This window comes from Phycodurus eques, chromosome 15, assembly GCF_024500275.1.
Source record: "Phycodurus eques isolate BA_2022a chromosome 15, UOR_Pequ_1.1, whole genome shotgun sequence".
NCBI classification, from domain to species: domain Eukaryota; kingdom Metazoa; phylum Chordata; class Actinopteri; order Syngnathiformes; family Syngnathidae; genus Phycodurus; species Phycodurus eques.
In genome coordinates this window covers 20,166,733-20,192,605 of record NC_084539.1, presented here as the reverse complement: position 1 = coordinate 20,192,605, position 25,873 = coordinate 20,166,733, and the positions used below count along the sequence as shown (strand labels likewise).

The following is a 25,873-nucleotide window of genomic DNA, read 5'->3' as shown; positions in this document are numbered from 1 at the left end:
GCAATTTTCACATACCTAAAACATTAAAAGAAAAAAAAGCATTAACAGATAAATCTATCTTTAGATTTAGGCCGTACAGTAACATAATGAGTGAAGTTAGTGGCAATAAATAATGCATGATGTTCTTTATTGTTAAAGCACATTTTTTTCCTACTCCATTATTTTCTTTGCCATAAAGTGATGACTTTAAAATAAAATAATTAAAAAAACAACACAGAGATGCCTTTCTCAGATATAAAAACATTGCATTTTAAATATATGATGCACAGAGGGAGAGTTAAACTGAAACGGGAGCCAACCTTCTTGTGTGTGCATTTGTTATGCTGATTGTTTATCGGTTTGTGCGTTGTGACTGTTTTTTTCATTTTTTATTCTGTATTTTCTGTATTGCTGTGTTTTGGACCAACTACAACAGCTTGAAAAGGCGCATCCTGTGCATTTATCTTAAAAATAAATAAATAGGTGTGGCATGGGACCTTTAAAAAATAATGAATAAATAAATAAAGCAGATCCAATGCTACAGAAATCAGTGTCATCACATCTGTTTTTGGAATTGAAAGAGATAAGTTTAATGCAAATAATATATACATGGGAAATATTACGATAATATCTAAAAAAAAGTCATATATTGCATGACAATTTAATGACTACATTTAGTTATTTCATTAAAAAATAGGGTTTTCTCTTTAAATGGACTCTTATGTACATTGTACAGCATCTTGCCATCGTAATGAACATTATACAGCACCAGACTATGTGATAAATGTTGCGCACTCGACACCCATTGCAGCCTGGTCATCCTTGAAGGGATGACGGTCCCTTCGCAAGGGTTTTTTTTTTTTTTTTTTTTTCTCTCAAATGGAGTTTTGATGTTTTCCTTGCATTGTTGCATTGATACAATTGTTTCGCTGAGGGGATGTCACACCTCCAAGACGACAGGTGGCGCCGTGTTTCTAAGCGTCCTCAACGCTTACCAGAAGAAGAGGAATGAAGACTCGCCCCGGGGTCACGTGATGCTTCGCTACCGCGTTTGACCGATGCCATGTTTGCCGTTTGCGTCAAAAGCATCAAAGAGGGCCGCGCTTGTCCTTTGTGCCGATGCGCTGTCGTGGCGGCGCGGCGGTGGCTCCGACGGCCGCAGTGGCGCTGCTGGTGGAGGCCCCGCGGCCGGCAGACGAAGCTCACGACGACTGGAGGAGCGGCACTAGGGGCGGCTGAGTGAGGCCTTGTGCAAGTCACGTGATCAGCATGCGGCGGAGAGCTTGATTGGGGGAAACAAAAAAAAAAAAAAAAAAAAAAAAAAAAAGAAGATGGCGTGAGCCAGCACAGGACAACAAACGAACGAGCGCTGCGCGGCGCCCTCATTGCGGACCCACAGCGTCCCGTCTACCGCCCCTCAAGTAAGGCCACTTGCCTGGGAACTACGTTGTTTAAACTCCTCTCGCAGGGAAAATAATAATTTACCGCTCGCTCGGTAGTATTGTGTGCGTGTCCCCCCCCCCCCACCATGAGCTACCCGGTGTGCAGTGGCTTAATTTGGCCATTCAGCGTTGCTAACGTTAGCGTAGCCGCAGCGATGACACAAAACAGGCGAGGCAAACCCGCCGACTCAACCGTGTTGAAGTGATCCTTCTTCGGGGAAAACTCGGAGGAGAGACACCCGTCGAATTTTGCCCTTCGTGAACTCATGTCTTTCGTTATCTAACGTATCTAGTTGCTGGCTCACCTAGGGCTAAACCCTTTCCGAGTTGGAGCTCATGTAACTACTATTGAAAGCTATCGTGTGCTAAGCAGGAGCCATTTAAAACAAACAAAACATGTGTTTAGTTACACGGCTGACATTGCGAATAGAAAATGGATGCATCATGTGTTGCGTTCAGGAACTGACATTGGGATCTCGCCGCAGCTGTTTACAAGCAAACACAATGACTGCGTGTTTTCTTACCCCCCCTCCCCTCCCCGGGAACATAAGCCATGGCGCGACCTATTCTTTGGGCTCATTTAACTCCAATTTGCGTCAGTCTTTAAAAAAGAAGAAAAAACGAATTTGGGTCCGCTTTCGATTCGTTTAGTCAAGCTAACATGCTAGCTTGGTCGGGGCTGTGTCACCCTGCCTGGGGACAATCGTCCTACAATTTCGGCTAATAACTCCCGCTAGAAGTATTGTTAGTCCGAATGCTGAATTGCGTGTTTATGGGCCAAATAGTTTGTAATTATTTAAAGTGTGTTGTTTTTAGCTGTTAGCAGCGACGTTGTCAAAAGGAAACCGGAAGTCGGACGTAGCAAACACGTGTCTTGTTTGACCCGACCTTCTTATTTAAATCGTCATATTCATGCTTGAGCCGCTAAAGCTAACTGTTACAAGTCATTTTGGGAAGTTAGCGACGTGAGTCGTTGCGGTTTCAAAGTTTTCGTCAGTTTGTTTCTCTCCCCTGTCGTTATCTCCATGACATATTTTTTTGGGTGTTTAAGACTCCCCATAAGGCGCCTTTTAAACTACCATTTCACACACTCAAAAATATTTTCCTGTGAGCTTTAATGTATTGAGTAGATGGTATGCCGTTAGTAATTCACACTTTTGTTTTTAATAGATAACCTGCAAGCAGGCAATGGACTTGCAAATATGAAGTTGCTGACAGGGTGGACATCTCTTGTTAACATAAAAAAAAAAAGGTTTTGAGAATAGATAGTGTTGAAAAAAAAAGCTGAAATGTTTCAATGCTAAATTGCAACTCCCCACTCCCTCCAAAAATTAGTTTCAAGAATAGTTATTGTTCCCCAAAAAAGTTGCAGTGTTACAAGAACAAGGCCAGTAAATTGTTTTACGGGAATACAATTATTTTTAAAGGGTTGCTGTGTTTCACGAATCAAAATGTTTCAAGGGACACAATGTTGCAGGAGGAAAATTGCAGTGTTACGACTAAGTTTCAATGTTTTGAAAATGTATAATATTTTTAAAGAAAAGCAGTCATGTTCTAAGACTAGTTTCTGTTTTTTGAGAGTAAACGCAGAATTTTTTTTTACTTGACAGAATTTTTTTGCGACGCTATTATTGTATAGTTGCAGTGTTTCAAGAATAAAACATTTTTTGAGACACAAAAATGCAATGTTATTGGAAAAACTTCAAATTTAGAGTTAATGTCAAACGTATACAAATGTAAAGATGCCACTGTAGACACGTTTTACATACTCTGGTAAAATTATGAATTTTAGCTAAAAACACATTAGATGAAATGATGGAGACCTAACGAAAGAAGTGGACGTTTTTTTTTTTTCCTTGTCAAAAATGTTTTTTATGTAAAATTGAAAATTAAATATTTTATTTGGTCTTTGGCTTTATTCCGGTGGTATTCCGGTGGTGTTGGTAATTTTGTCTTGTGGTATTAATAATAGTTCTGTCATTTTTCTGTCTTGCAGATGGATCCCGGACAGGATTTACTTCTCACTGCTCTCAGCGAGAGCGGCATTTGCCCAAACGACATCGGACTGTTTGATGTCGATTCTCAGGATGTCGCACAGCCCTCCACAACTCAGCAAGTGAGATGGGCCTCCCCTCACCGCCTTTTCTCCAGAACAAAACAACTCAAAGGTTTTGTTGTGTTAAAGGTGTTCCCGCGTGTCTTTCAGTCTATCTCAATCAGCGCCCTGGACGTCGGCTTGGGAACAGAGTCCGGGGAACTTGTCCGAACCGAGTCGCCATCTCCAGGCCCCGTTGTGACTATCAGGGTAAAATTAATTTCTGAAACAGATGTCCTTTTATATTCCCACTTGTACAGTGAACCCCCATTAATTGTAGGGGATACATTCCAGACCCCCCCAGGCAATAGGTGAAAATCAACAGTATTGAGAGACCATATACATATTTTTTTTGGTATTGTTTTACAGATCCCACATATTTTAAACATTTAAACTCATTGAAGCACACTTAACTATGCCTGAGTGCCTGTTTTTACTGTCACTGATGAGAAATGGGAAACCTATCGTATAACATTGCTTAGAAGAAACGGAAAAGAACACTCGCTTGCACAGTTCTCCAAGATCCCAAGTGTGCGTGCTTCAAGCTGTTTGTGCATCACTCCAAGTTAGTTTACTGTAAAACTGATAAAACCCTTAAAACAACTGCTTCTTTAACACACGGAGCAGCAAAACATAAAAACAGGTAGACAAAAACAGTATGTTCTTTGTGTTTGCCTTTTCTTGTTCTTGATTACACCGCATCTATCTTGCTCAGTGCTGCCTGTGATGTTTTTGCACAACGCAGTACTACACTGAAGATGCGCAACTCCAAATTCGGACTTGCCCGTACAATATACTGTAAAAATCCATACAAAATGATTCCTTAATAATCTACGAGTGGGGGTGTGTACAATGAACCACGATATAGTTGGTGTTCACTGTATAAATGTTTTTCCCCGTCTCGCAGCAGCACAAACCTCAGCCATCGACCACCACGTTTGTCTTAAATCAGCTCAATCAGCTACCGTCGCTCGGAGCGGCCGTGACCAAGCCGTCAGCCGGCAACCCCGTCAAACACACCATCACTGTCACTAAGGTGGTCCACGTCGCCAATTCCGCCCTGCGGGGCTCATCCACGCCCACCTCCACGAGCAACCCCCCCTCAGTGTCCACAGCTGTGCCTTCAAACCACGACCAGGTAAAAATCTTTCCCCCCCGCCCCCCTCCCGCCACCCCAGCTTTCTTCACATGTTCTCCTGTTGAACACAGATCCAGTTGAAAGACCTCCTCAGGGCAGGCAATGTAAAGAGTTCGGGCCTGAAGGGCAACAGTCTGGTGGAGCTCATGAAGCTCAAGCCACCGTCGGACATCGCCACGCCCGTAGCCACCGCCACGGGCCCCAGTAAGTTCAATGTGCACCTGAGATATATGTCGAGTTGACGCTACAATGATACCTTCAAGTGCCAACGCCCCGAACACTTGAATTGCAAGTTTTTGTTCAGTGACCAAGCTCGTAACTCAGTTTACTAAGCAATTTTCCACATTGAAATTACTTGAAATGCCATTAATGAGCTTCAGCCCCCGCCCCCCCCAAAAAAAACACCATATTTTTGTTACACAAATTTTAATAAATAATAACACTGTTGTATAAAAACAGACTAAAACATAGTTATATAAATAAACAAACTGGCTTTGTATAGTCTAATTACTGTACGTACTGTACTATATTCTTGTGTTGGATGTATGCATTCAAGGGGCGTGGCCTCGTGAGTGATGTCAGGAACTGGTGTCAGGTCAGCCGGTTAGTCTGTGTGTGTGATTGTCTGGGCGTGACTTGTGGGCTACACCAGCTCCTCGCGAGCGTTCTCATTTTGTATTTGACTGTCTCGTTCAACGAACGCTTGAAAGTGCATCTGCAACTGTGGCTCCCCTTGCCCTCATGCGAGAACATTACACTACCTTGATTGCTCAGTTTTTTTTTTTCCTCTTCACTTGAGTGATGGTGTATGTAAAGCCCGCTCGGAAATTTAATTTTGGCTTGCAAAAAATCAAACAAGCGACTCAAAATAAATTGGAGCACTTGTGGGACAAGGTACCACAATAATTGGGAACATGACCGAGAGTCTATCACTAACTCGGACTAACTCAAAATTAGTCAATAGTGGGGAAAAAAACCTTCTTGCCCGTAAATCTAAAACAACCCAATAAATGTCATTTTCAAAACTCAATTATTAATTCTCATGCCGCTGCGCAAACTAGTTCATTGCGGTGTTTATAACCTCGTATGATAGGACAGCCATAAACCGAGGAAACCCTGCAATTGTGAATCAAACACACTTTCACTGTGCCAGTTTGTGTTAATGAAAGGCGCACACAAGCCAACAACTTGAATACCTTCTACTCCAGATTTGAAAAGGACACTTTCACACCCCACACCCACCCAGCCACATCACCGACCACAATCACACCTCTGACTTCTGCATTAACCATCCACGAACAGGATGTGAGACGCATCTTCAAACAACAAAAGATTAACAAAGCGGCAGGCCCAGACCATGTGTCCCCATCCTGCCTCAAAGTCTGCGTGGACCAGCTCGCTCCAGTCTTCACACAGATCTTCAATAGATCTCTGGAACTGTGCGAAGTACCATCCTGTTTCAAACGCTCCACCATCATTCCAGTCCCCAAGAAACCTACAATCTCAGGTCTAAATGACTACAGGCCCGTCGCCTTGACATCTGTGGTCATGAAGTCCTTTGAACGTCTCGTGCTTGACCACCTCAAGAGTGTCACACGTCCCCTGCTGCACCCCCTGCAGTTTGCCTACCGAGCAAACAGTTCTGCGGATGATGCAGTCAACATGGGACTGCACTTCGTCCTAGAACAACTCGACAGTGCAGGGACCCGCGCGAGGATCCTGTTCGTGGACTTGAGCTCAGCGTTCAACACCATCATCCCTGAACTCCGTTCCTCCAACTCAGCGTCTCGCCTGCCATCTGCCAGTGGATTTACAGCTTTCTGACGGGCAGGACACAGCAGGTCAGGCTGGGGGAGGCCACCTCATCCACACGCAGAATCAGCACTGGGGCGCCCCAAGGTTGTGTCCTCTCTCCGCTGCTCTTCTCTCTCTACACGAACGTCTGCACCTCAACGGACCTGGCTGTCAAACTCCTGAAGTTTGCAGATGACACCACCCTCATCGGCCTCATCAAAGACTGTGACGAGTCTGCATATCGAGAAGAAGTGGAGCGGCTGGAGCTGTGGTGTGGCCGACACAACCTGGACCTGAACACGCTCAAGACTGTAGAGATGATCGTGGACTTCAGGAGGCAATCCTTCGCCACAGCTGCCCATCACGCTGTCCAGCTGCCTTGTCAACCTTCGAGACCTTCAAGTTCCTGGGAATTAGAGTCTCTCAGAACCTGAAGTGGGCGATCATAATCAACTCCGTCCTCAAAAAGGCCCAGCAGAGGATGTACTTCCTTTGGTTTCTGAGGAAGCACGGCCTGCCACAGGAGCTGCTGAGGCATTTCTACACAGCGGTCATTGAATCAGTCCTGTGTTCTTCCATCACAGTCTGGTTTGGTTCTGCTACAAAAAAGGACAAACTCCGACTGCAACGGACAATCAAAACTGCTGAAAAGATTGTCGGTACCCCCCTACCCACCCTTGAGGACTTGCACGCTGCCAGAACTAAGACAAGAGCGTGCAAAATCCTCTCGGACCCTCCACATCCTGCTCACCAGCTCTTCCAGCTCCTTCCCTCAGGTAGGCGCTACCGAACAATGCAAACTAGAACTAGGAGACATTCCAACAGCTTCTTCCCTTCTTGAACACCTGACCTAGAATTCCATTGAAACATGCTACCAATTATTTTTATTTTTGTCTTGAGTTTGTTGTTACATTTCTGTCGGGCCAATTATAGATACTTGTGCACTCACTGTAGTAGTCTCACCACGCTGCATAATTTGCATATCTGTTGTTGACCATTACTGGCCACTCATGCCAGAGTAGCTTCTGCCCCATTTGCACACTGACTGAGGAGTATCTGAAACATTTGCACAATCAACATTGTCCCAGATTATCGCGCTACTCGTCACTTTAAACTGCATACACTCCTTGAAGTCTCTGTGGCCTTTGCACAATGGTCATTGGACCGGACTATTGCTATATTAGTCATTGAAACTGCTCTAAGTGCTAGAGGACTCTGCATCTTTTTGCACAAATTGTCAAAACAATAAATTGTACCAGATAACTAGCAACCCTTTATTGCTCAGTGATTGTTTTTCTCAATGTCTTTATGTCTCAAAAGTGTTCTCTGTCAATTGACTGTCTGTTGTCGTACTAGAGCGGCTCCAACTACCGGAGACAAAGTCCTTGTGTGTTTTTTGGACATACTTGGCAAATAAAGATGATTCTGATTCTGATTATTCTGACACGGTCAGGTTCTATTAGGCCCGCCGCACACGGAACAACGCGGGCCAGTGTGACCGAACTGGACATTCGCAAGCAAATTAGTCAGAGACTCACACTAACCCTCGTGCACATACCGACTCGCTGCAACACCCATGATGTTCTTAGCGGGAAATAACGTTTTCAGGCACCACCTTGTTTGGACTGTATTTTTTTCTTTTAAATTGACCCACAAACAACATGTCACAAAGCAAGAAGCAATTAGCCTTCGTCGATGTAGCGAAACAGGGGAAACGGCCGATAATTAAAGGAGCGATTGTGGATATTTGAGAGGCGGTTGGCAATAATTATTCATTGACTGCACTCGTGCATTTCGGTGACAGAAACTCTCCTCGCTCTGCTTATTAGCCACTGGTACAAATGAGATTACAAATATTAAATTATTATTGAATAAAAGTATTATTGCAAAACACCATTGCACAACAATTCAGTCGTGTTTGGCTGCGCCGCTCGCTGTCAGGCGGACCTTTGACGTTCATAATGTCAGGGCTTGTACTGATTTCCAGCAGTTCAGATAAATTGGGAGAGTGGGCATCTCTCATTTACGTGTCAAGTGACTCATCCATGTTTGGGCTCCAGGTGAGATGAACAATGGCGTCAAGAAGGAAAACCCTGCGGCGAAGGAAAATGTCGTTAGAACCTGGAATAACGACGAGCTCAAAATGCATGCTTTTTCACATTCCCTGGTGAGTGAAAGACCCCACGCGATAGCGTCTTGAAAGCAGACGGGTATTTTTACCAGTTGTCCATCGTTGTGCAGAACGCGCCCGGGATGAGGGAGGAGGATGAGCCTGAGGAGGAGGAAGAGGAGGAGTTGGGTCATGCGGAGACTTATGCAGAGTACATGCCAATGAAGTGTAAGTATGGTGTTGTACCTTTCTGGACAAGTGGAGAAGGCCGTTGAGAATGTAAAGAAATGTAACCGTTTTTTGCCCAAAAATCTTTTTTGCTTCAATTGATGTTGTGCTGCTCCTTCTGGTGTGCGTGCCTTAGCCACACGGGGACAGTTTAAATCAGATACAGGGTTATACTGTACATGGAAACATCTCAGCTCGTCACTAAGCCTTAAGCCATTAATATTCATTAATATATTAAGTCATTCTTAGAAGGGGATAAAGAATACAAGGTTGAGTATTGTTAGAATGTCTGTCTACTTGTGTTGCTCCACAGTCTATGGCATTTTGTATTGTTTGCTAGCATTAAGCTAAATGGACTTGAGTGGGTTTCAATACAGAGTGTGTAATTCTCTTTATTTTCTATTTAGTTCGTATATCTCGGAACTTGTAAGTCGGGTCACTCGTCTCAAGGCACTATTGCATTTGAATTGCGGTTGTAAATGTTTGTCAGTGCATCTGATCGTGTTTAGTCCAGCAGGGAAGAAGGCCTTGCTAGCCCTCCACTGAGTGGTAGCGAGGTTTGGGGCCCAACCCTACCACTGAGTTGCACCCTGTCCCACACAGTGAAAGTTGGCCTGCGGCATCCCGACCCAGTAGTGGAGACCAGCTCCCTGTCCAGCGTGAGCCCGCCGGACGTGTGGTACCGCCTGTCCATCCCGGAGGAGGTGATCGATCGCGGCTGCCTGTCGGCTCTGCAGCTGGAAGCCATTACGTATGCCGCCCAGGTGCGTTGAGCGCCTCTCGCTCGACCTCGCCGATGTCGCACGTTTCTATTTTGACCGTTATCACATTTTGCCGGCAAAGCAACACGAGACGTTCCTGCCCAGTGGCGACCGAGCGGCCTACTTGATCGGCGACGGCGCCGGTGTGGGCAAAGGCCGCACCATCGCCGGGATCATCTATGAGAACTACCTCCTGGGCAGGAAGCGATCACTTTGGTAAATATGCTCAAGTGTCCTTGTGATCTTCTGTAAATTTACAAATAGAAAAGTTTGATCTCGGTTTCCTGTGTTTTAGGTTTAGTGTTTCCAATGACTTGAAGTATGACGCAGAGCGAGATTTGAGGGACATCGGAGCCAAGAACATTCAGGTCCATTCCCTGAACAAGGTACGATTCATGTTGTTCTTTTAGGGAGACGTAGCGGCCTAACTTTGTATTTGTATACAAGCAATTAAAAACAAGATTTTCTATGATACGACCCTCGTGAGGGTAAGCGGAACGGAAAATGAATGAATGTTCCCTTTAAGTTTTGGGACTCCACAATGAGACTCAACTACGTTTATTTTTCCAGTTCAAGTACGGCAAGATCTCCTCCAAACACAACGGCAGCGTGAAGAAAGGTGTCATCTTCGCCACCTACTCTTCGCTGATCGGAGAGAGCCAGTCGGGCGGCAAGTACAAGACCAGGTTTGAGCAGCTGCTCCACTGGTGCGGCGAGGACTTTGATGGCGTCGTATCCTTTCGTTCTGGTGCTCAACCTTCTTGCTGCACCTGTAGATTTGTGTTTCCTGAACTTAATTGAGCCAAGGCACATATTTTATATTGGAAAAATATCACGGCAAAACAAACAAAGTATCGTGAAATAATTATGCTCGTCTCAATTTACTCACAAATGTACTTAGTGGTAAGTCTGCGCGACAGTGGTTGGGAATCACTGGTCGAGAAGATAAGACTTTGGTTTGCGACGTTTCCTTAATCTGACCGTCCTCAGATTGTCTATGATGAGTGTCACAAGGCCAAAAATGTGTGTCCCATTGGATCATCCAAACCCACAAAAACCGGACTGGCTGTGTTGGAGCTTCAGAACAAACTCCCCAAGGCTCGTGTGGTGTACGCCAGTGCTACAGGTCAGTAGAAAGAGTGTGTGTGTGTGTGTGTGGAGGGGGGGGGGTTAAAGTTCCTCAAGAGGACGGCCAAGCATTGAAAGTACTGTATGTTCTCTCCTCTCACTAGGTGCTTCGGAACCAAGAAACATGGCATATATGAACCGCCTGGGCATCTGGGGCCATAAAACACCCTTTAAGGAGTTTGGGAACTTCATTCAAGCAGTTGAGCGCAGGTGATTGCGAAAGAGTTTTATATAAAAAAAAAAAAAAAAAAAAAAAAAAAAAAATCTTTAACCATCAAACAGCAAAATGTTTAACCAAACCATATTGTTCTGTTTACGAAAGTCTGCTATCTTAATGGGAAATGCCATAGACTGGTTAACAGAAATTTGCATATCTGTTCCAGTACTGTATTCCTCTGCGATTCATGGGAATAGGGAGCGAGCCCTGTAGTGAATAGCAAAAATCCATGAGTAATACTAAGGGCCCGATTAACACGTTAGTTTTCAAGAGGTCTCCAAATAGGTGAAATCATGAATATGCGGGGTAAGTCTTAATTATAAACCTTCAGAGTAGCAACACACAACGGCATAAACGACAAACAACAATACTCACCAGCATATTTTCTCTTTGCACTGTGGGAACAACAACTTATGGAACTTTTCTTGCTCTTCCATTAGCCCTCAGTCGTGTTCAACATTTTGTGGCACAATGTGGCACTACACTTTTAAGGCGCACAACTGAATTTGGACATGCCTGTGTACTGTAAAAACCCATAAAATAACAAGATTTGCTTCATCTGCAAACAATGAGACGGCCAGCATTTGTGCTACGCTAAGCACATTTTCATGGGTTCTCTCATTCAGGGGCGTGGGTGCCATGGAGATCGTCGCCATGGATATGAAGCTGAGGGGAATGTACATCGCGCGGCAGCTGAGTTTCACCGGTGTAACGTTCAAGATCGAGGAGGTCCCCCTGACTCAGCAATACATTCACATGTACAACAAGTCCGTCAGGCTGGTGAGTCCGCCGCCATCCTTTACCATCGCCACACCTTAGCTTGTGCAAATGTGTCAATTTATCTTGAAATCCCGCCGCATCCATCCGATCAGTGGGTGAGCGCCCGTGAGAAGTTCCAGCAGGCGGCCAACCTGATGGACGCCGAGCAGCGCATGAAGAAGTCCATGTGGGGCCAGTTCTGGTCAGCCCACCAGAGGTTCTTCAAGTACCTCTGCATCGCCTCCAAGGTCCGCAGGGTGGTCCAGCTGGCTAGGGAGGAGGTCCAGAATGGAAAAGTGAGACTTGACCCTTTAACCTCCTGCTCGATCAATCAGTAGAGCACATTAAGAAGGCAAATCAGATTTAAGGACTGTGGATGGATACATTTTACTTAGATTACTTACGCTTATTACTAACAGAAATTTTAATTAATGGACATATACTGTGCCCAATTACTGCACACTGGGCTTCTTTGTTTAACAAAACAAAAAAAAGCTCACCAGTTCCTCTTCGCAGTGCATTGTGATCGGTCTGCAGTCCACCGGAGAAGCTAGAACTCTGGAGGCCCTGGAAGAAGGAGGTGGAGAGCTTAATGACTTTGTATCAACCGCAAAGTAAGTAGTCCCTTGGGGGGGGTTGTCTTACACACCACTGAGATGCATTCACTTTCTTTGCTCGTGTCGCAGAGGTGTGCTGCAGTCCCTGGTGGAGAAGCATTTTCCAGCTCCTGACAGACAAAAACTGTACACCCTGCTGGGCATCGACCTCTCGGCCAAGAAGACCCCTTTGCCAAGTGACTCTGCATCCCAGCAAAAGGGAAAGAAAAGAAAAGGTATGGGAATTGAGGTTGTCATCTGTCTTTCAGACAGAAATGAAGATATGCGTGTTTTGGTTTCTCAAGCACTGGATATCCAGACCAAACAGAAGAAGAAGCCTCGCAAGCACGGGGGACTGTCAGGCACCAGCTCTGACGAGAGCCAGTCGGAGGAGTCGGACAAAGACTCGGCCAGGGACGGGGACAGCGACGACAGCTTCAAGTCGGTCAGCTCGGCAGACGAGGACGACGACTTCAACCCGTTCAGAGATGAGTCTGATGGGGAAGACGAAGATGGTAGGGACTTTATTGTGGAGGATATGGTCCGTTTTAAAGTGAAAATGTTTTGAAGTATTCCCAAAAACTGTTCTGTTTCTCCCTGTCAAGAAATGGGAGGCTATTGTAAAACATCTTTGAGGAAAGGAAAATATTCTTTCTCACAGTTCTCCAAATAAGAAGCCAAGTGTGCTTCCTTCAGGCTATTATTTTCTCATTCCCAGTTGTAGTTTATTTTAAAACTGATACACAAAATAAGAGAATTCAACATTTTATATTTATTTATGTTCAAACCTTCTAATTTTGTGTCGTGAAAGTCTGCTAGCTTACCGTTATTGTGAACTTTCATATATGGGCTAACGGTACTTAGCATAGATGTTACGGTAATTACAAACCTTAAAACAACTGCTACTTTAACAACACATGGAGCAGTAATACAAACCGCATATAACAATACTCACAGGGATATATTTTCTCTGCTCTGTGTGAACGACTCTTACTAGTTGAGGATCTTCTCTGGTTCACTGTACAGTACCAACATGGTGAACGTCTGATTTCCTGCCTTTTGTTCAGATCCCTGGCTCGTCAGAAAGGAGCCCAAGAAGAGCAAAGAGAAACAGAAGAAGAAAAAGTATAGGAAGAGCATCGATCCCGACTCCATTCAAAGTGCCTTGTTGGCGTCGGGCGTGGGCTCCACTAGACCAGCTTTCACCGCACCTGTCACCCCCACGCCTACAGCAGGTAAACGCCAGCCCTTTAACTGAATTGCACTTTAATTTACATTTTTGGGGAAGGATTATTAAACGCACGTGGTTGTGCAGTCAAAGTAGAGCCCGAAGACAGCTGCCTGACGAGTCAGGACGCCGTGGAACACGCTCAGAAGATGAAGAGGGACCTCCTGGAGAAACTTGAGGAGCTGGCCGAGGAGCTGCCGCCCAACACGCTGGACGAACTCATCGACGATCTGGGAGGACCTGAAAATGTTGCTGAGGTAGAAAATACAGAATTTGAGCTAACATTGCTATAAGCTTGGTCAGGGTGTGTACTATTTTATATGAAAAACCTTACCACGACTTTAAAAATTGGGTACATTTTTGTGAGCGTCAGTAATCACTATAAAAATGGTTCAAGCTTTTTTCTCGTCCTAATGGTTATATTTAGTTGAAGGGCTTAAATTCTATCCAAGTGCCCTTAAATAGTATTTGTTTGTTAAACCTGCAGATAACCTGATCCTGTTTTTTTTTTTTTTTTTTTTTTTTTTTCCCCCAATCTTTTACCATTATTTTCTATGAAGACAGGTCAATTTTGACTCACAGTAAAACAGAAATGTTGCGCTCATCCCTATCCTTGCCTGCCTTTCTCAAGATGACTGGTCGCAAAGGCCGCGTGGTCAGCAACGACGACGGCACCATAACGTACGAATCTCGCTCGGAGCTGGACGTACCCGTAGAAATCCTCAACCTGACTGAGAAGCAGCGCTTCATGGATGGGGAGAAGGTAAAGACCGACTTTTTGGAATAGCAGCTTACTAGTTGCACATTAGTCTTATTGATTGTTGCCACCTCTCGCCACCTAGCACATAGCCATCATCTCTGAGGCGGCCAGCTCGGGCATTTCGCTGCAAGCCGACCGCCGGGTCAAGAACCAGCGGCGTAGAGTCCACATGACGCTGGAGCTGCCGTGGAGCGCCGACCGAGCCATCCAGCAGTTCGGTGAGTACAGCCCAGACTCGCTGCAGAAACCCTCTGCTGCTGCCTCTGTGACTTCATATCGTATGACTCACTGTTGCTGTGTAACCCGCAGGAAGAACTCACAGGTCCAACCAGGTCACGGCTCCTGAGTATGTCTTCCTTATCTCCGAGCTGGCCGGCGAGCAGAGATTTGCCTCGATCGTGGCCAAAAGATTAGAAAGTCTTGTGCGTGAATACTTCATTATTATTCCAAACATTGTGTTGGACTTTAAATGTCAAACTGACTGTCTTGTGCTCTCTCCAACAGGGGGCGCTCACGCACGGAGACAGAAGAGCAACAGAGACTCGAGATCTCAGCAGGTTCAACTTTGACAACAAAGTAAGCACAAGATGCCCTGAAGTTTCAAATTTGAACCAATTTTACTCGACAGACAATTCTAAATTTCAGAATCTTTAGGTTTTGTCGTTGCATGTGGGCGGAGCATGGCGGCAAGGTTGGGTCACCACCATAAAACATGAAATTCTAATAGCGCCACTTAACACGGTCACTAACGTCTTAAAGTGATGTCTTAAGAGTCATAGAAGTTCCTTACCGGTAACAATGTTTTATTATTCCACTGTGTACTCAGGTGTGTACATTTCTCATTGCAGTACGGCCGAAATGCTCTGGAAATCGTGATGAAGTCGATAGTGAAGCTCGACACGCCGCTTGTGTCCCCGCCCTCGGACTTTAAAGGAGATTTCTTCAAAGGTACGATTCTTTGGAAATTATAAAACATAACAGTTAACCCCCGTTTATCGCAGAGGATACATTCCAGACCTGCCAGTGATAGAGGCCCAGAAACATTTTCAGTTTTACCCTTCCCAGACAATTTTAAAACATTTTAAATTGTTAAAATGCATTTTTTATTAAAACACTCACTGTATTTCTTAGTGCTCGGTCTCGGTCTCTCGCTGACAAGAAATGGGAGACTGTCATATATCATCACCTTGAGGAAATGAAGACTCTCGCTCCCTTAGTACTCCAAATAAGAGGCGAAGTGTGCTTGCTTCAAGATTTTTGTCACTCCAGTTAAATTGTACTTTAAAACTGACGCATTAAACAAAGGAGAATTAAACATTGTATATTTACACAACAACATTTTCAACCAAGTCATCATATAATTTCATCTGACAGTCCTCTAACCTCATGCTAACTTATCATGCTAAACCATACAAAATACCATAGACGAGCTAACTGAAATGAGCATAGATTCCATGTTAATTATAAACCTTCAAACAAATATTATAACACACACGGAGCTGCAATACACACAGAGCGTACAACAAAAGAGACTCCAACATTGAATATTTAAATACCAATGTTTCACCAAACCACATCATTTGGTCTAATGAAAGTCCGCTAGCTTAATGCTAATATATAATGCAATATACCATACATAGACAGGCAAGCGGGAAGTAGCATATAAAATTTTGCAGTTAATGTGTTTTCTAGCCCTATGGGCCAGATAGGACCACCCGATGGGCTGGTTCTGGCCCGCGGGCTGTACATTTGACACCTCTGCTCTCATGGTTGACATTTTTGTTTAGATGTTCAGAGAGGCTTGATAGGTGTTGGCCTCATTAATCTGGAGGACCGATACAACGCACTGTCGCTAGACAAAGGTAAGCTTCACAACTGGAAAGCATTACTGTACGATTCTCTTGCTGGTGTTTGCTTTTCCATACATTTAATGTGACCCCCTACTTTTACCAACAGACTATAACAATATTGGGAAGTTCCTCAACCGAATCCTTGGCATGGAGGTCCACCAGCAGAACGCCTTGTTTCAATACTTCTCCGACACGCTGGCGGCCGTCATCCAGGAAGCCAAGCGGAGCGGCAGATTCGACATGGGCATTCTCGGTGCGTTTCTCCCCTCCCACCTTTAAATGTTTTGTTGTTGTTGTTGACAACGAACAATGCAGCTCATTCCGCTTATTAGATCTCGGCTCTGGTGATGAGAAGGTGAAGAAGATGGACTGCAAGAAGTTCCTGACGCCGGGCTACACGGCATCCGGCCACGTTGAGCTCTTCACGGTAGGCTCCTGTCAATGCGTTTGTGGTGAGAAGTAGCATATAAATACTTAAATTACAGAACTTAAGTAGATTTTTCAGGGATCTGTAATTAACTTGAGTATTTTTTCTGACGGTTTTTACTTTTACACCTTTTTACTCCTTACTTTGTCAAAATACACTTGTTACTTTTTTCCACCTATGGTTTGCAGCACGATGTAAAAAAAAAAAAAAAAAAAAAACGCTAACAGAGGGAAAGTCAGCTGATTTTCCCCATCCATGGCCTCATTTAACAGAATTGTTTATCAGCTGCAAGAATTATTTGTGGCTAATACGTTGTCTTGTGCCAGCTTTAAAAAAAAAAAACACTAGCTTGTGGCGTTCAAACATTGTCTAATCTAAAAAAAAAAAACACACACACACAAATAGTGTATTTTTTATCATGAGATAATTTAGGATTTTTTTTGTCAATTATCAAAGTTAGCAACACTAAAAACAGTTGTTTTGATGGCATGAAAAACTGAGCTTAACGCTAGCTGGCTTTTTCGTTGTTTTTTAAAAAACAAAAACTAAATCTCGGCGGCGTGGGACAGACATCTCTGAGACAGGCAACACGTAATGCCCGGATCAGACCACAAGACAAATTTGCTTTCACGATTGCACTATGTCAAACTACTGCAATAAAATCTTGTATTCCGATACCACCACATCATCTCGTTTTTTACGATTATCGGGCTTTATCTTGTCAACTCAAATACGACCGGATACACTTGTTACCGTGGTGATGACAAGAAGAGTGGATCGCGCCGACTGTATTATGGGAACAAAATGGGGGGAAAACGTGTGTTGGTTGTCACCGGTGCTCAGGACAGGAAAGGACGTTCTTTTGAGGCTTGCTTGAGGAATGTTCACGTACTTTTGATACGATACGGCTCGCAAGCAGGGCAACAAAACGTTATGTAGCCTAGCAAGCGAGTGGTAGCACGAACGGTTGGACGTAAACATGCCACCGTTCCGTGGAATCATGCTCTAAAGTTTCTGTGTGGGTGAAGTAATTTAATTACAATAAAGTAATTTAATTACAGTAAGTTGGCCCCCATTATTTCTGTCATGTAATGTTGGTTTGACCCGACCGATTAGAATACATGATATGACAAGAGCAGTGATTTGCAACTTTTATGGAGCCAAGGAACATATTTTACAAAATCTCACGGCACACCAACAAACAAAAATGTCACAGAAAGTGGATACATTAATTACTGGATTTACTTCCTGCCATCTAATAGAAGACCATTAATTTGTTCTGTCCGTCACTATGCCTCACTGGCATAAATAGATGAACAAAGATAAATTATTGTAAAAAAAAATGTGAGCAATTAAGTACACAAGTATATACAGTAAAAGAACAGGTCATTTAAATAGACACATTGCTCAATCTTGTGATCGGATCTGTGATCGGTTATTGTTTTTTTTAAACTCTCTGATCGGCCCCAAATAACCTGATCGTGTAAAGCCTACTGTAAGTATTTTGTGTGAGTACTTTTGCCACCTCTGGGGTTGAATGACGTGAGGTTGCCTGATGTGTGTTGTCTTCGGTATGTGCGTGTGTGGGCAGGTAAGCGTGGAGCGAGGGATGTCCTGGGAGGATGCAACGCACGCCTGGGCTGAGCAGAACGGACCAGATGATGGATTCTATGTGCAGGTATGCTAACTTATATAATAAATAGAGGTAGTAAATGGAAGAAAAGAAAACCAAGTGACTTTTAAGTCACATCACACATTCAGCGTGCGTGTGCTTGACTCTTTCAGTCACGGAACAACAAGAAGACGGCCATCCTGGTGAAGGAGGTGAATGCAAAGAAAAGACTCTTTCTGGTCTACCGGCCCAACACGGGCAGGCAGCTAAAGCTGGAGACGTACGCCGAAATCAAGAAGAAGTTTAAGAAGGTTCCCGGAAGCGATTTTTACACAAAGAATTTGGCATACTTTATGAGGTGCTGTTTAGAAGGGGTGGGGAAAAAATTTTTTCTTGTTTTGTCAGGTCCTGTCAGAAGATGCCAAGCAGCACTGGAACGAGCAGCACACATCGTCGGCGAAGATCTGTTCGCATGCTTTCTGGTATGCATGTCAAGTATGCATGTACTTGCATAGTATGTCTGCACTTGACAATTGGATTGTGAACAATATTGCAGATGGCTGTCATTGTGCTCTTTGCGTCCGCAGGCGGGGCAACTGTAGGAAGGCTTCGATGGGGCTGCAGTGCGAGATCGGCCTGCGCTGCCGCACGTACTACGTGCTGTGTGGCTCGGTGCTGAGCGTGTGGAACGAGTTGGAGGAGGTGCTCACGCCCGTCAGCGGCACCAACGTCAAGGTGCAGATCGTACGCCTGCGCACCGAGGACGGCCAGCGGATAGTCGGTGAGTGCTTCGGCATGGGGCCGCATGCATTTGACTTTTCCTCTCAACATGGGCTCCCTCCAAATTTTATATACACCAAATTCCTGGAATTCTTTCGAACCTGGTGATGAAGAGTTGAAGACTATTGTCATACTTTGTCTCCCGCACTCTTGTAGGACTGATCATTCCGGCCAACTGCGTGTCGCCGCTGATGCACAAGCTGTCCACGTCGGACCAGTTCCAGCAGCTGGCCGTGCAGGAGCAGCACAAGAGGCAGCAGCTGCACCCCCAAAGTCTGAGCCACGCAGCCAATACATAGTGGCAAGACGAGCGCGTCAAAGCGGACTGGTGTACATACAGAGGAACTGTTTCAGGGTTTTTTTTTTTTTTTAATTATTATTCTCTTAATTTGGAAGACTCGCTATCACCTCTCCTTCCGACGGGGGTGATGTTTTTCGTCCTCTGACATTCAGAGTGGAAGATGCGCGACGGACACCCCGCCACACTGGAAACTGACCGCTACGTTACAATCCAAGAATAAACCCTTCAGACTTTAACGTTGATCCTTGTTTCATTTCCCGCGATTCTCCTTCTCTGTCTGAGAAGCATCCTGGCTGCGAGGAATGTTTCGTTTGACGTACGCTACTCGGTACTCAAAAAAAGTTCGGGATGTTGGGCATTGGGTTGAAATTCAAAATAAAACTAAAATGGACTGTAACCTTTAGAGGTTAACTTAATTTCACCTTTAAAGTTTTGAATGCCCGTCCAACTATTCAGTATATTCGACAAGTATGTTTTTTTAACACGGGAGGCGTGGGAGATGCTCTCACCCAGCTCGTCTGTGAAATTCAGATTTGTAAACCACTGATCCCTGTAGATGGCTGCGTTGCATCGCTCTGGATTCCGCTGAGTTATGGAGTAGATTATGAGGAAGAGATGCCAACATAGAAGTCGCACAGGTTTATGCACCTCACACTTGAAGAATATATGTATGGTATGAACAGTATGTGTTGTGATAATAGAAATTGTTGCGAGGGTGTGGAAAAAGTGACACAGCTCATTGAGTGAGTGGCAAACTATGGTCTTTGTGAGAACGGCAAGTTGTACTGAAACATTCTACAGCTGGACATTCAAAAGTTTAGAGAATGTCAAATTAAGTTTTGTGCATGTTAGGTTCATACTGAAACTTCACCCGAAAGCCAAATATCCCTAACTTTTTTTGTGAGTAGTGTCGTAAGCTTGTCAAACGGCAGCCTGCCTCAACATTTAAAACTTACTTCCTGTCTTGACAAGTTGGATGAAGTGTCGTAAAGTCTGCATGGAAAAGGTTGAAACTCATGACCTGTCCCCTTTTTGTTTTTTTGCCGTCTTCTTCTCAGGTCTTAGGACATTACAGCTCATTCCGTGGTCAAAGATGTTCTCCCTCCCTGCCTTCTTTGTCAACCACTTGTGACCGAGAAGGACACCACCACATCTGCTAGCGGACAAATAAATGAAATGTTCTTGGTTGAGAGATGCAACTCAAGCAAATGTTGATTTTTGTACATTTTTGTATTAAAAAAAAAAAGGGTGTCTTGGTATTTAAATGACCTGTTCATAACCTCAAAGCTGTACTTCTAGTTTGGCCTTTATGGAAAGCCGTTTGAGCATTTATTCGATATCTCTGATCGCCATCTTAGGTCCATGTACTAGTAAACTGTTTGCTAACTGGTAAGACATTTCAGTGCACCAGTACAGCTGTTACTAATAATTGCCCCCCCACCCACGCACCACTATTAGCCTACTTGTACACGATTAGACGTTACTAGTTAACTACTAGATTCAACTAGTAGTTATGTCACACTATTAGCACCAAAATACCCAAGGTAGTTTCACCTCAGTAATGTAGTTGTCCTACTGGTGCAGAAATGTCATTTAGTCGAAAAAACATTACTAGTAAGTGGTTCTACTACTCTGCCCTTGTTGTTATACTTGTGCGTTCAATTGTCTTTGTGGTGAGGACAAAGAGTGTACTAGTACATGGACCTGAAGCAGGATAATTATGGAGAGCTGTATAAGAACTTATACGGATATCCTTTACATCCACCTTAGGATCTATGTATTACTATGTTCTTGGTTCTCAGTCGTAGGGCAACTGCATCTTACTAGTGAGGCAAAACTGCACTAGTTAACAACTGTGCTACTACTACCTTAGCGAGATTAAATTCTAGTTATTAACATCTAGTGCTTGACCAGTACTGCGCCGTTGTCACAATTTTGCCTCACCGGTAACATAGTTATCCTAGTATGCCAAAGTTTTCCTAGTGAGGACGAGTGACCATGAGCTAGGTATCAAGTATGTTGAATACATTTGCAACGCCCAAGTAGGGTATTGAATAAATGCTCAAATGACTTTTCACAGGCCTTGGGTGATGTTGCGTTCATGGTCTGTGGGGGGTTTGGAATGTCAGCGAAATCATTTCTTGCTGACAACACTCAATAAAGCTTGATATACAGTACTTGTACTTCAATCCTTTGTCAAATTGGTTTTATTTTCATCTTTACACATTGTCCGGTGCCTCAAAATGGGTAGTGGGTAAGTGTATGGAAGTTAATAAAATTTATTGACAGATAATAGAACAAATGCTATGTTTTAGTAGGTATGTCCTCTAAATTGAATCGAGCTGAAAAGGTCATGTAGTTTTCTTTTTTTTTAGTAACATGCAAACTAAATGTAATTAAATGTTTTAAGTCCAAATTAGATTAAAATAGATTTTGGCATCTAGTGAAGTTTTTTTCATTATATATGAAAATGAAATTCAATTGTTTATAGAGTCAAAATTGGGTCAAATAAGATTTTGCCATCTAAAAATTTTTTTTAAGGAATCAAATTGTGTCAATCCATATTTGGCTATATTTAAAAAAAAAAATTCTTCTTAAGTATAATTTCACTGTTCAAGAGCAGTCAAGATTGGTTTCAGCCATAATATATGGGAATACCCTTAAAAACGATTTCAGAATGGATACTAATTTAAGTGTAATTCCATGTTTTACTGGAGTCCAAATTGGGTCAACCCATAAGATTTAATTGCTTTCTAAACAATGTTTTTCATAATAGATGCAACTTTTAGAAATGTCATTTTTTTTCTTGGGGTTAAACCCAAAATGTTTTGGCATCTACTAAACATGTTTTATTGAAATCAGCTATTATTATGAAATAAGTGTAATTCAATGTATTCCTGGAGTCAAAATTAGGTAAAATAGTGTTGTGGCATTTTGAAAAAAAAAATATCATAATAAATGCCAATTCAAGTAAATCAATGCTTTATTGGTGTCAAAAATGGATCAAACCATTTGTATGTGACCCAGAGGTGGACACAAATGTAATTATTTCACCCAAAAAGTGATTAATCCAAAAATAATTACTCCATCCCTGTCTCTTTATTAAATTAGGAAATCCGAAAAAAATGTCAAATGAAAAAATATTACGATGTGCCCGAACAAAGCGAGCACAAATGTGACGTCAAAATACTTAAAATTGCTTCCCAAGTCGTCTAAAGTGACCCAAAAGCGCGGCTCAACTTTGCTCTAAAATGTGCTCCAGGCTCCGTCCAAACGTGCCGCTTTTGGCCGACAAAAGTGTGTCTTTTCGGGGCTTTTCTTTCACCGGGGCTCGGGTGCCTGGCTGGGTGTCAACATCCAGTGACGGCCATGTTTGCCGGCGCCGCCGTAAACAACAAAAAAAGTGGGAGACAGACGCCTCGTTGAATGTCGGGTCATTTGGATTTCTTTCATTTACAATGTCTCTGGGAATGTCTTACAAGCCCAATGCCCACCAGCACACTCCGGGAACTTCGGGGAACCAGGGTGAGCACAAAATGACCGAGTGGGTCCCGGTGTGTGGCGGTTAAATCGACGCTTAAATTCGGGGGGTTCTCGGAGAATACCTGAAGAGAAAGCCCCGTGTGTGTGCGTGGAGTTTTTTTTTCTGTCCGGTTACATATGTCGGGTCACATCCTGGGAGCTAGGCTAATTCGTAGCCGCCATTATTACGAATGTCGACGAGGGGGAGAAAGAAAAAGCTCGACGAATTCGGACTCGACCGGGGCGAAGGCGGCGTCGGCTTCTCGCGCGAGGTTCGCCGGCGTCCGGGGTCGCGCTCCCGGCCCGGGTGAGCACATTTTAAGCGGCGACATAAAAAAAAAATGTATCGGTCGTGTCTCGTCGAGGAAGCCTCGCTGCGCTTCCCCCTCCATGATGCTCCCCGGCTACGAGCTGCTTGATTGATACACGCCGACGAGAGGCGCCTCTTTGCGGACATCTGCCGACGGAGGCCGGCTACTGCAACCTTATGAAAGTAGTAGTGTTTCACATAACTTGAACGTTTATACCCCAAAAGTACTTAGCTCCCCAAGTACCACCTTAATGACCAACATTAAAATTAAATAACGTAGGCCCAAAAAAAGTATTTTTTTTCTTAAAAACTCTGTTTAATATTATTGTAAGCCATAGGAATATTATGCAGTTCTTGACTATACAAAGATAAAAGTGTTCTTAAATAATGATTGAATTAATGTTTTGCACATCAGAGTGGAAAATTGCACCTAAATAAATGTTTTAAAACAAAAAGATTAAATGCACAAGCATTGAACTTAAAAAGTTAAATACAACTGTACTGTACAGCTGTACTGAGGCGGTAATTTATTCGTGTACCACTAGAGAGAGCCCACATACCGCTAGTGGTATGGTACCACACTGCAATTTCATTATGTATTTCTTTTCCCCCGTTGAATTTATTTTAACATTGAAAAAAATAAGTGCTAGGAATTTGATGGTTTTTAAAATTCAGTTGGATTTTGCTAGACATTTTCAGGCTTAGAAATTCAAATACACCATTTTTTAAAAAATAGAATATTTGGTCACGTCAAATTTGCTTTCTCTGTACTCTGATTTTAATCTAAAAAAAAATAAATAATAATAATCCAACAGTTGGCAGCCTCCAGTCATCAGCCAACCTGGCCCAGTTGCAGTCCTACAGGCCTCTGCTGAGCGACTACGGGCCCCCGTCTCTGGGATTCTCACAGGTAACACCAACACGCAACCTTTCTGTTACTAGTTTCCCAAAATTCATTGGACGGGTATGGGCCAAGTATGGCCCCATACAGCATTTACATTATCAAGAGTCCTTTTAATATTCGTTGCATTCATTTAGATATTTTATCCCAAATTGTTAAGTTATTTTTTAATTCATTTTGCTCTGTATATAATTTGTCAATAAATTTATTGTAAATAAAAATATTAGTTAAAAAAAAATATTTTGGATATACATTCAACATTTTTTTTTTTTTTTTTTTTTTTTACAGTTTGAGCAACAGTAACACGGCTAAAATATAGGAAAATATAAAAGATGTACTTAAAGAAGGATTAAATAAAAATGTATTGCACATATAAGTTAAATAAAAAAGTATACAAGCCTGAGTTTGATTCGTTCTGTGATCACACTCCTAACTCAAAACATTTGTATCTCAAATTGTCTTTCCCCATTGAAATGAATGGAAATGACATTAATCTGCTCAAGCTTCACCGCCCCAAAAAAAAAAAAAAAAATGTCGTACCGGTAATGTGTTTTTTAAATAAGGCTCTAAAATAGCACCGTATAATGTTGTACTTTATAAAAACATACGACAATAACATCATTAAATATAATGTAAAGATTCATTATGATTACTTTATTGCGGTGCCTTCTGGTGTGCGCGACTTGGTCAATGGGCGGCAGGATCATACAGTCATGCAGACACAAACGAAGAAGAGTTTCACAACTACTGCAACTAACTTAAGCTAACGTAAGCTGCAGCTGTATGAGTTGTTTTTCACAGAGGATAGAGAATATATACGTACCATGAACCGCACTTTGAGAATCAAACTAAAGGTCTATTTCAACTGGAAATGTTGGTGAAATTCTGAACGGTGGCCACTTCTCTCATTGGTCTAGTTTGGCGTTTCTCTCAATTTGACTTTTCCAGGGCTTGACGGGCAGCCAAGTGCCTCAGAACAAATACGCCGAGCTGCTGGCTATCATCGAGGAGCTGGGCAAGGAGATCCGCCCCACGTACGCCGGCAGCAAGAGTGCCATGGAGAGGCTCAAGAGAGGTAAAGTTTTCGATAGTGGACTGGACAACAGTATATAGTTCACTAAGAAAGTCCACTACAAATCCTTACGTAGTGCTTTGGGAGTAGGGAATGATTCCGAACGCAGTCGCTTTCATTAGTTCATAAGCTATGCTGTATACATTTACCAACCGTCAATGTCGTTGGTTCTTTCTACGTCTTGGCAGGCATCATCCACGCCCGCGGCCTGGTGCGCGAATGCTTGGCAGAGACTGAGAGGAACGCCAGGTCCTAGCGACAATCACACATTCCGTGCAACCAGACTCCACAATGCGCGTCTTTAAACGAAAGAAAAGAAAAAAAAATATTTCAAAATTCAACTTGCATGTCATGTCCGAAGTGGAGGGAGGCGTCTCGACTCCGTTTTGTGCGAATGAGTCCAACTCTCAATTAGTTTCCCATTGCCCACTTTTGGGGATCTTGGTTTCTTGTTTTTCCTTCCTTAATTTTGCATGCAAAAAGGGTAAAAGTGTAGACGCCACGTCTTGTACAGGGGTTAGACTTCTTTTTGATATGAGTGACTGAGTGAGTGAGTGTCAATTCATTCGTGTTCAGGTTGGTTTTGCTATCAAAAGAAAATGCTGTTACTTGCATCTTTGTATGTATTTATTACACAGTGTAATAAATTGTATTTTCAATACAGTTGTCCTGGTCAATCCTTATGTTTTGCTTTCATAGCCAGAAAGCTACAAATGACAATTTTTGAATTTTGGTGAGAGATGCGGGTTACACCCTGTCCTGGTCGCTGACCAATCCCAGGGCCCATATAGACAAACAAGCAGTCATTCACAAGATGAGATTTGAACCCTGATCCTGGCAACTTTTGAGGCAGACGTGAAAAC

The 25,873-nt window shown here is 43.3% G+C and overlaps 2 protein-coding genes across 4 annotated transcripts; both read left to right on the top strand.

The window, feature by feature from the left end:
- The first annotated feature begins 981 nt into the window (after positions 1 to 981).
- sbno1 (strawberry notch homolog 1 (Drosophila)) lies at positions 982 to 21,382 on the top strand. 3 transcript variants are annotated; one of them, XM_061698030.1, is made up of 33 exons: positions 982 to 1,400; positions 3,418 to 3,537; positions 3,628 to 3,726; positions 4,427 to 4,654; positions 4,726 to 4,858; positions 8,509 to 8,615; positions 8,690 to 8,786; positions 9,390 to 9,550; positions 9,630 to 9,763; positions 9,843 to 9,933; positions 10,118 to 10,279; positions 10,538 to 10,673; positions 10,780 to 10,885; positions 11,519 to 11,672; positions 11,765 to 11,947; positions 12,168 to 12,265; positions 12,338 to 12,483; positions 12,553 to 12,762; positions 13,315 to 13,482; positions 13,563 to 13,732; positions 14,107 to 14,238; positions 14,318 to 14,453; positions 14,545 to 14,657; positions 14,740 to 14,811; positions 15,084 to 15,183; positions 16,023 to 16,097; positions 16,192 to 16,338; positions 16,418 to 16,512; positions 18,104 to 18,190; positions 18,298 to 18,435; positions 18,530 to 18,606; positions 18,712 to 18,905; positions 19,061 to 21,382. In XM_061698030.1, exons 2-33 carry the CDS (start codon positions 3,418 to 3,420, stop codon positions 19,201 to 19,203), a joined length of 4,212 nt encoding a protein of 1,403 aa, XP_061554014.1. In that variant the 5' UTR covers positions 982 to 1,400; the 3' UTR covers positions 19,204 to 21,382. The 3 variants fall into 3 exon arrangements, with proteins under 3 accessions (XP_061554014.1, XP_061554013.1, XP_061554015.1); XM_061698029.1 differs by having other exon boundaries at positions 983 to 1,400; positions 4,424 to 4,654; XM_061698031.1 differs by lacking the exons at positions 982 to 1,400; positions 3,418 to 3,537; positions 3,628 to 3,726; positions 4,427 to 4,654; positions 4,726 to 4,858 and adding an exon at positions 5,448 to 7,224.
- A 1,093-nt stretch (positions 21,383 to 22,475) lies between these two features.
- LOC133413531 (cyclin-dependent kinase 2-associated protein 1) lies at positions 22,476 to 25,669 on the top strand. Its single transcript, XM_061698032.1, has 4 exons — positions 22,476 to 22,730; positions 23,853 to 23,947; positions 24,887 to 25,013; positions 25,199 to 25,669. Exons 1-4 carry the CDS (start codon positions 22,664 to 22,666, stop codon positions 25,264 to 25,266), a joined length of 357 nt encoding a protein of 118 aa, XP_061554016.1. The 5' UTR covers positions 22,476 to 22,663; the 3' UTR covers positions 25,267 to 25,669.
- The last annotated feature ends 204 nt before the right edge of the window (positions 25,670 to 25,873 follow it).

Coding starts and splice junctions, on each gene's coding strand:
- sbno1 (XM_061698029.1), top strand. CDS start 3,418: ATGGATCCCGGACAGGATTTACTTCTCACTGCTCTCAGCGAGAGCGGC. Junction 8,616..8,689: donor ATGCTTTTTCACATTCCCTG/GTGAGTGAAAGA, acceptor ATCGTTGTGCAG/AACGCGCCCGGGATGAGGGA. Junction 18,906..19,060: donor GGACGGCCAGCGGATAGTCG/GTGAGTGCTTCG, acceptor GCACTCTTGTAG/GACTGATCATTCCGGCCAAC.
- LOC133413531 (XM_061698032.1), top strand. CDS start 22,664: ATGTCTCTGGGAATGTCTTACAAGCCCAATGCCCACCAGCACACTCCG. Junction 22,731..23,852: donor GGGAACTTCGGGGAACCAGG/GTGAGCACAAAA, acceptor ATAATCCAACAG/TTGGCAGCCTCCAGTCATCA. Junction 23,948..24,886: donor CGTCTCTGGGATTCTCACAG/GTAACACCAACA, acceptor TGACTTTTCCAG/GGCTTGACGGGCAGCCAAGT.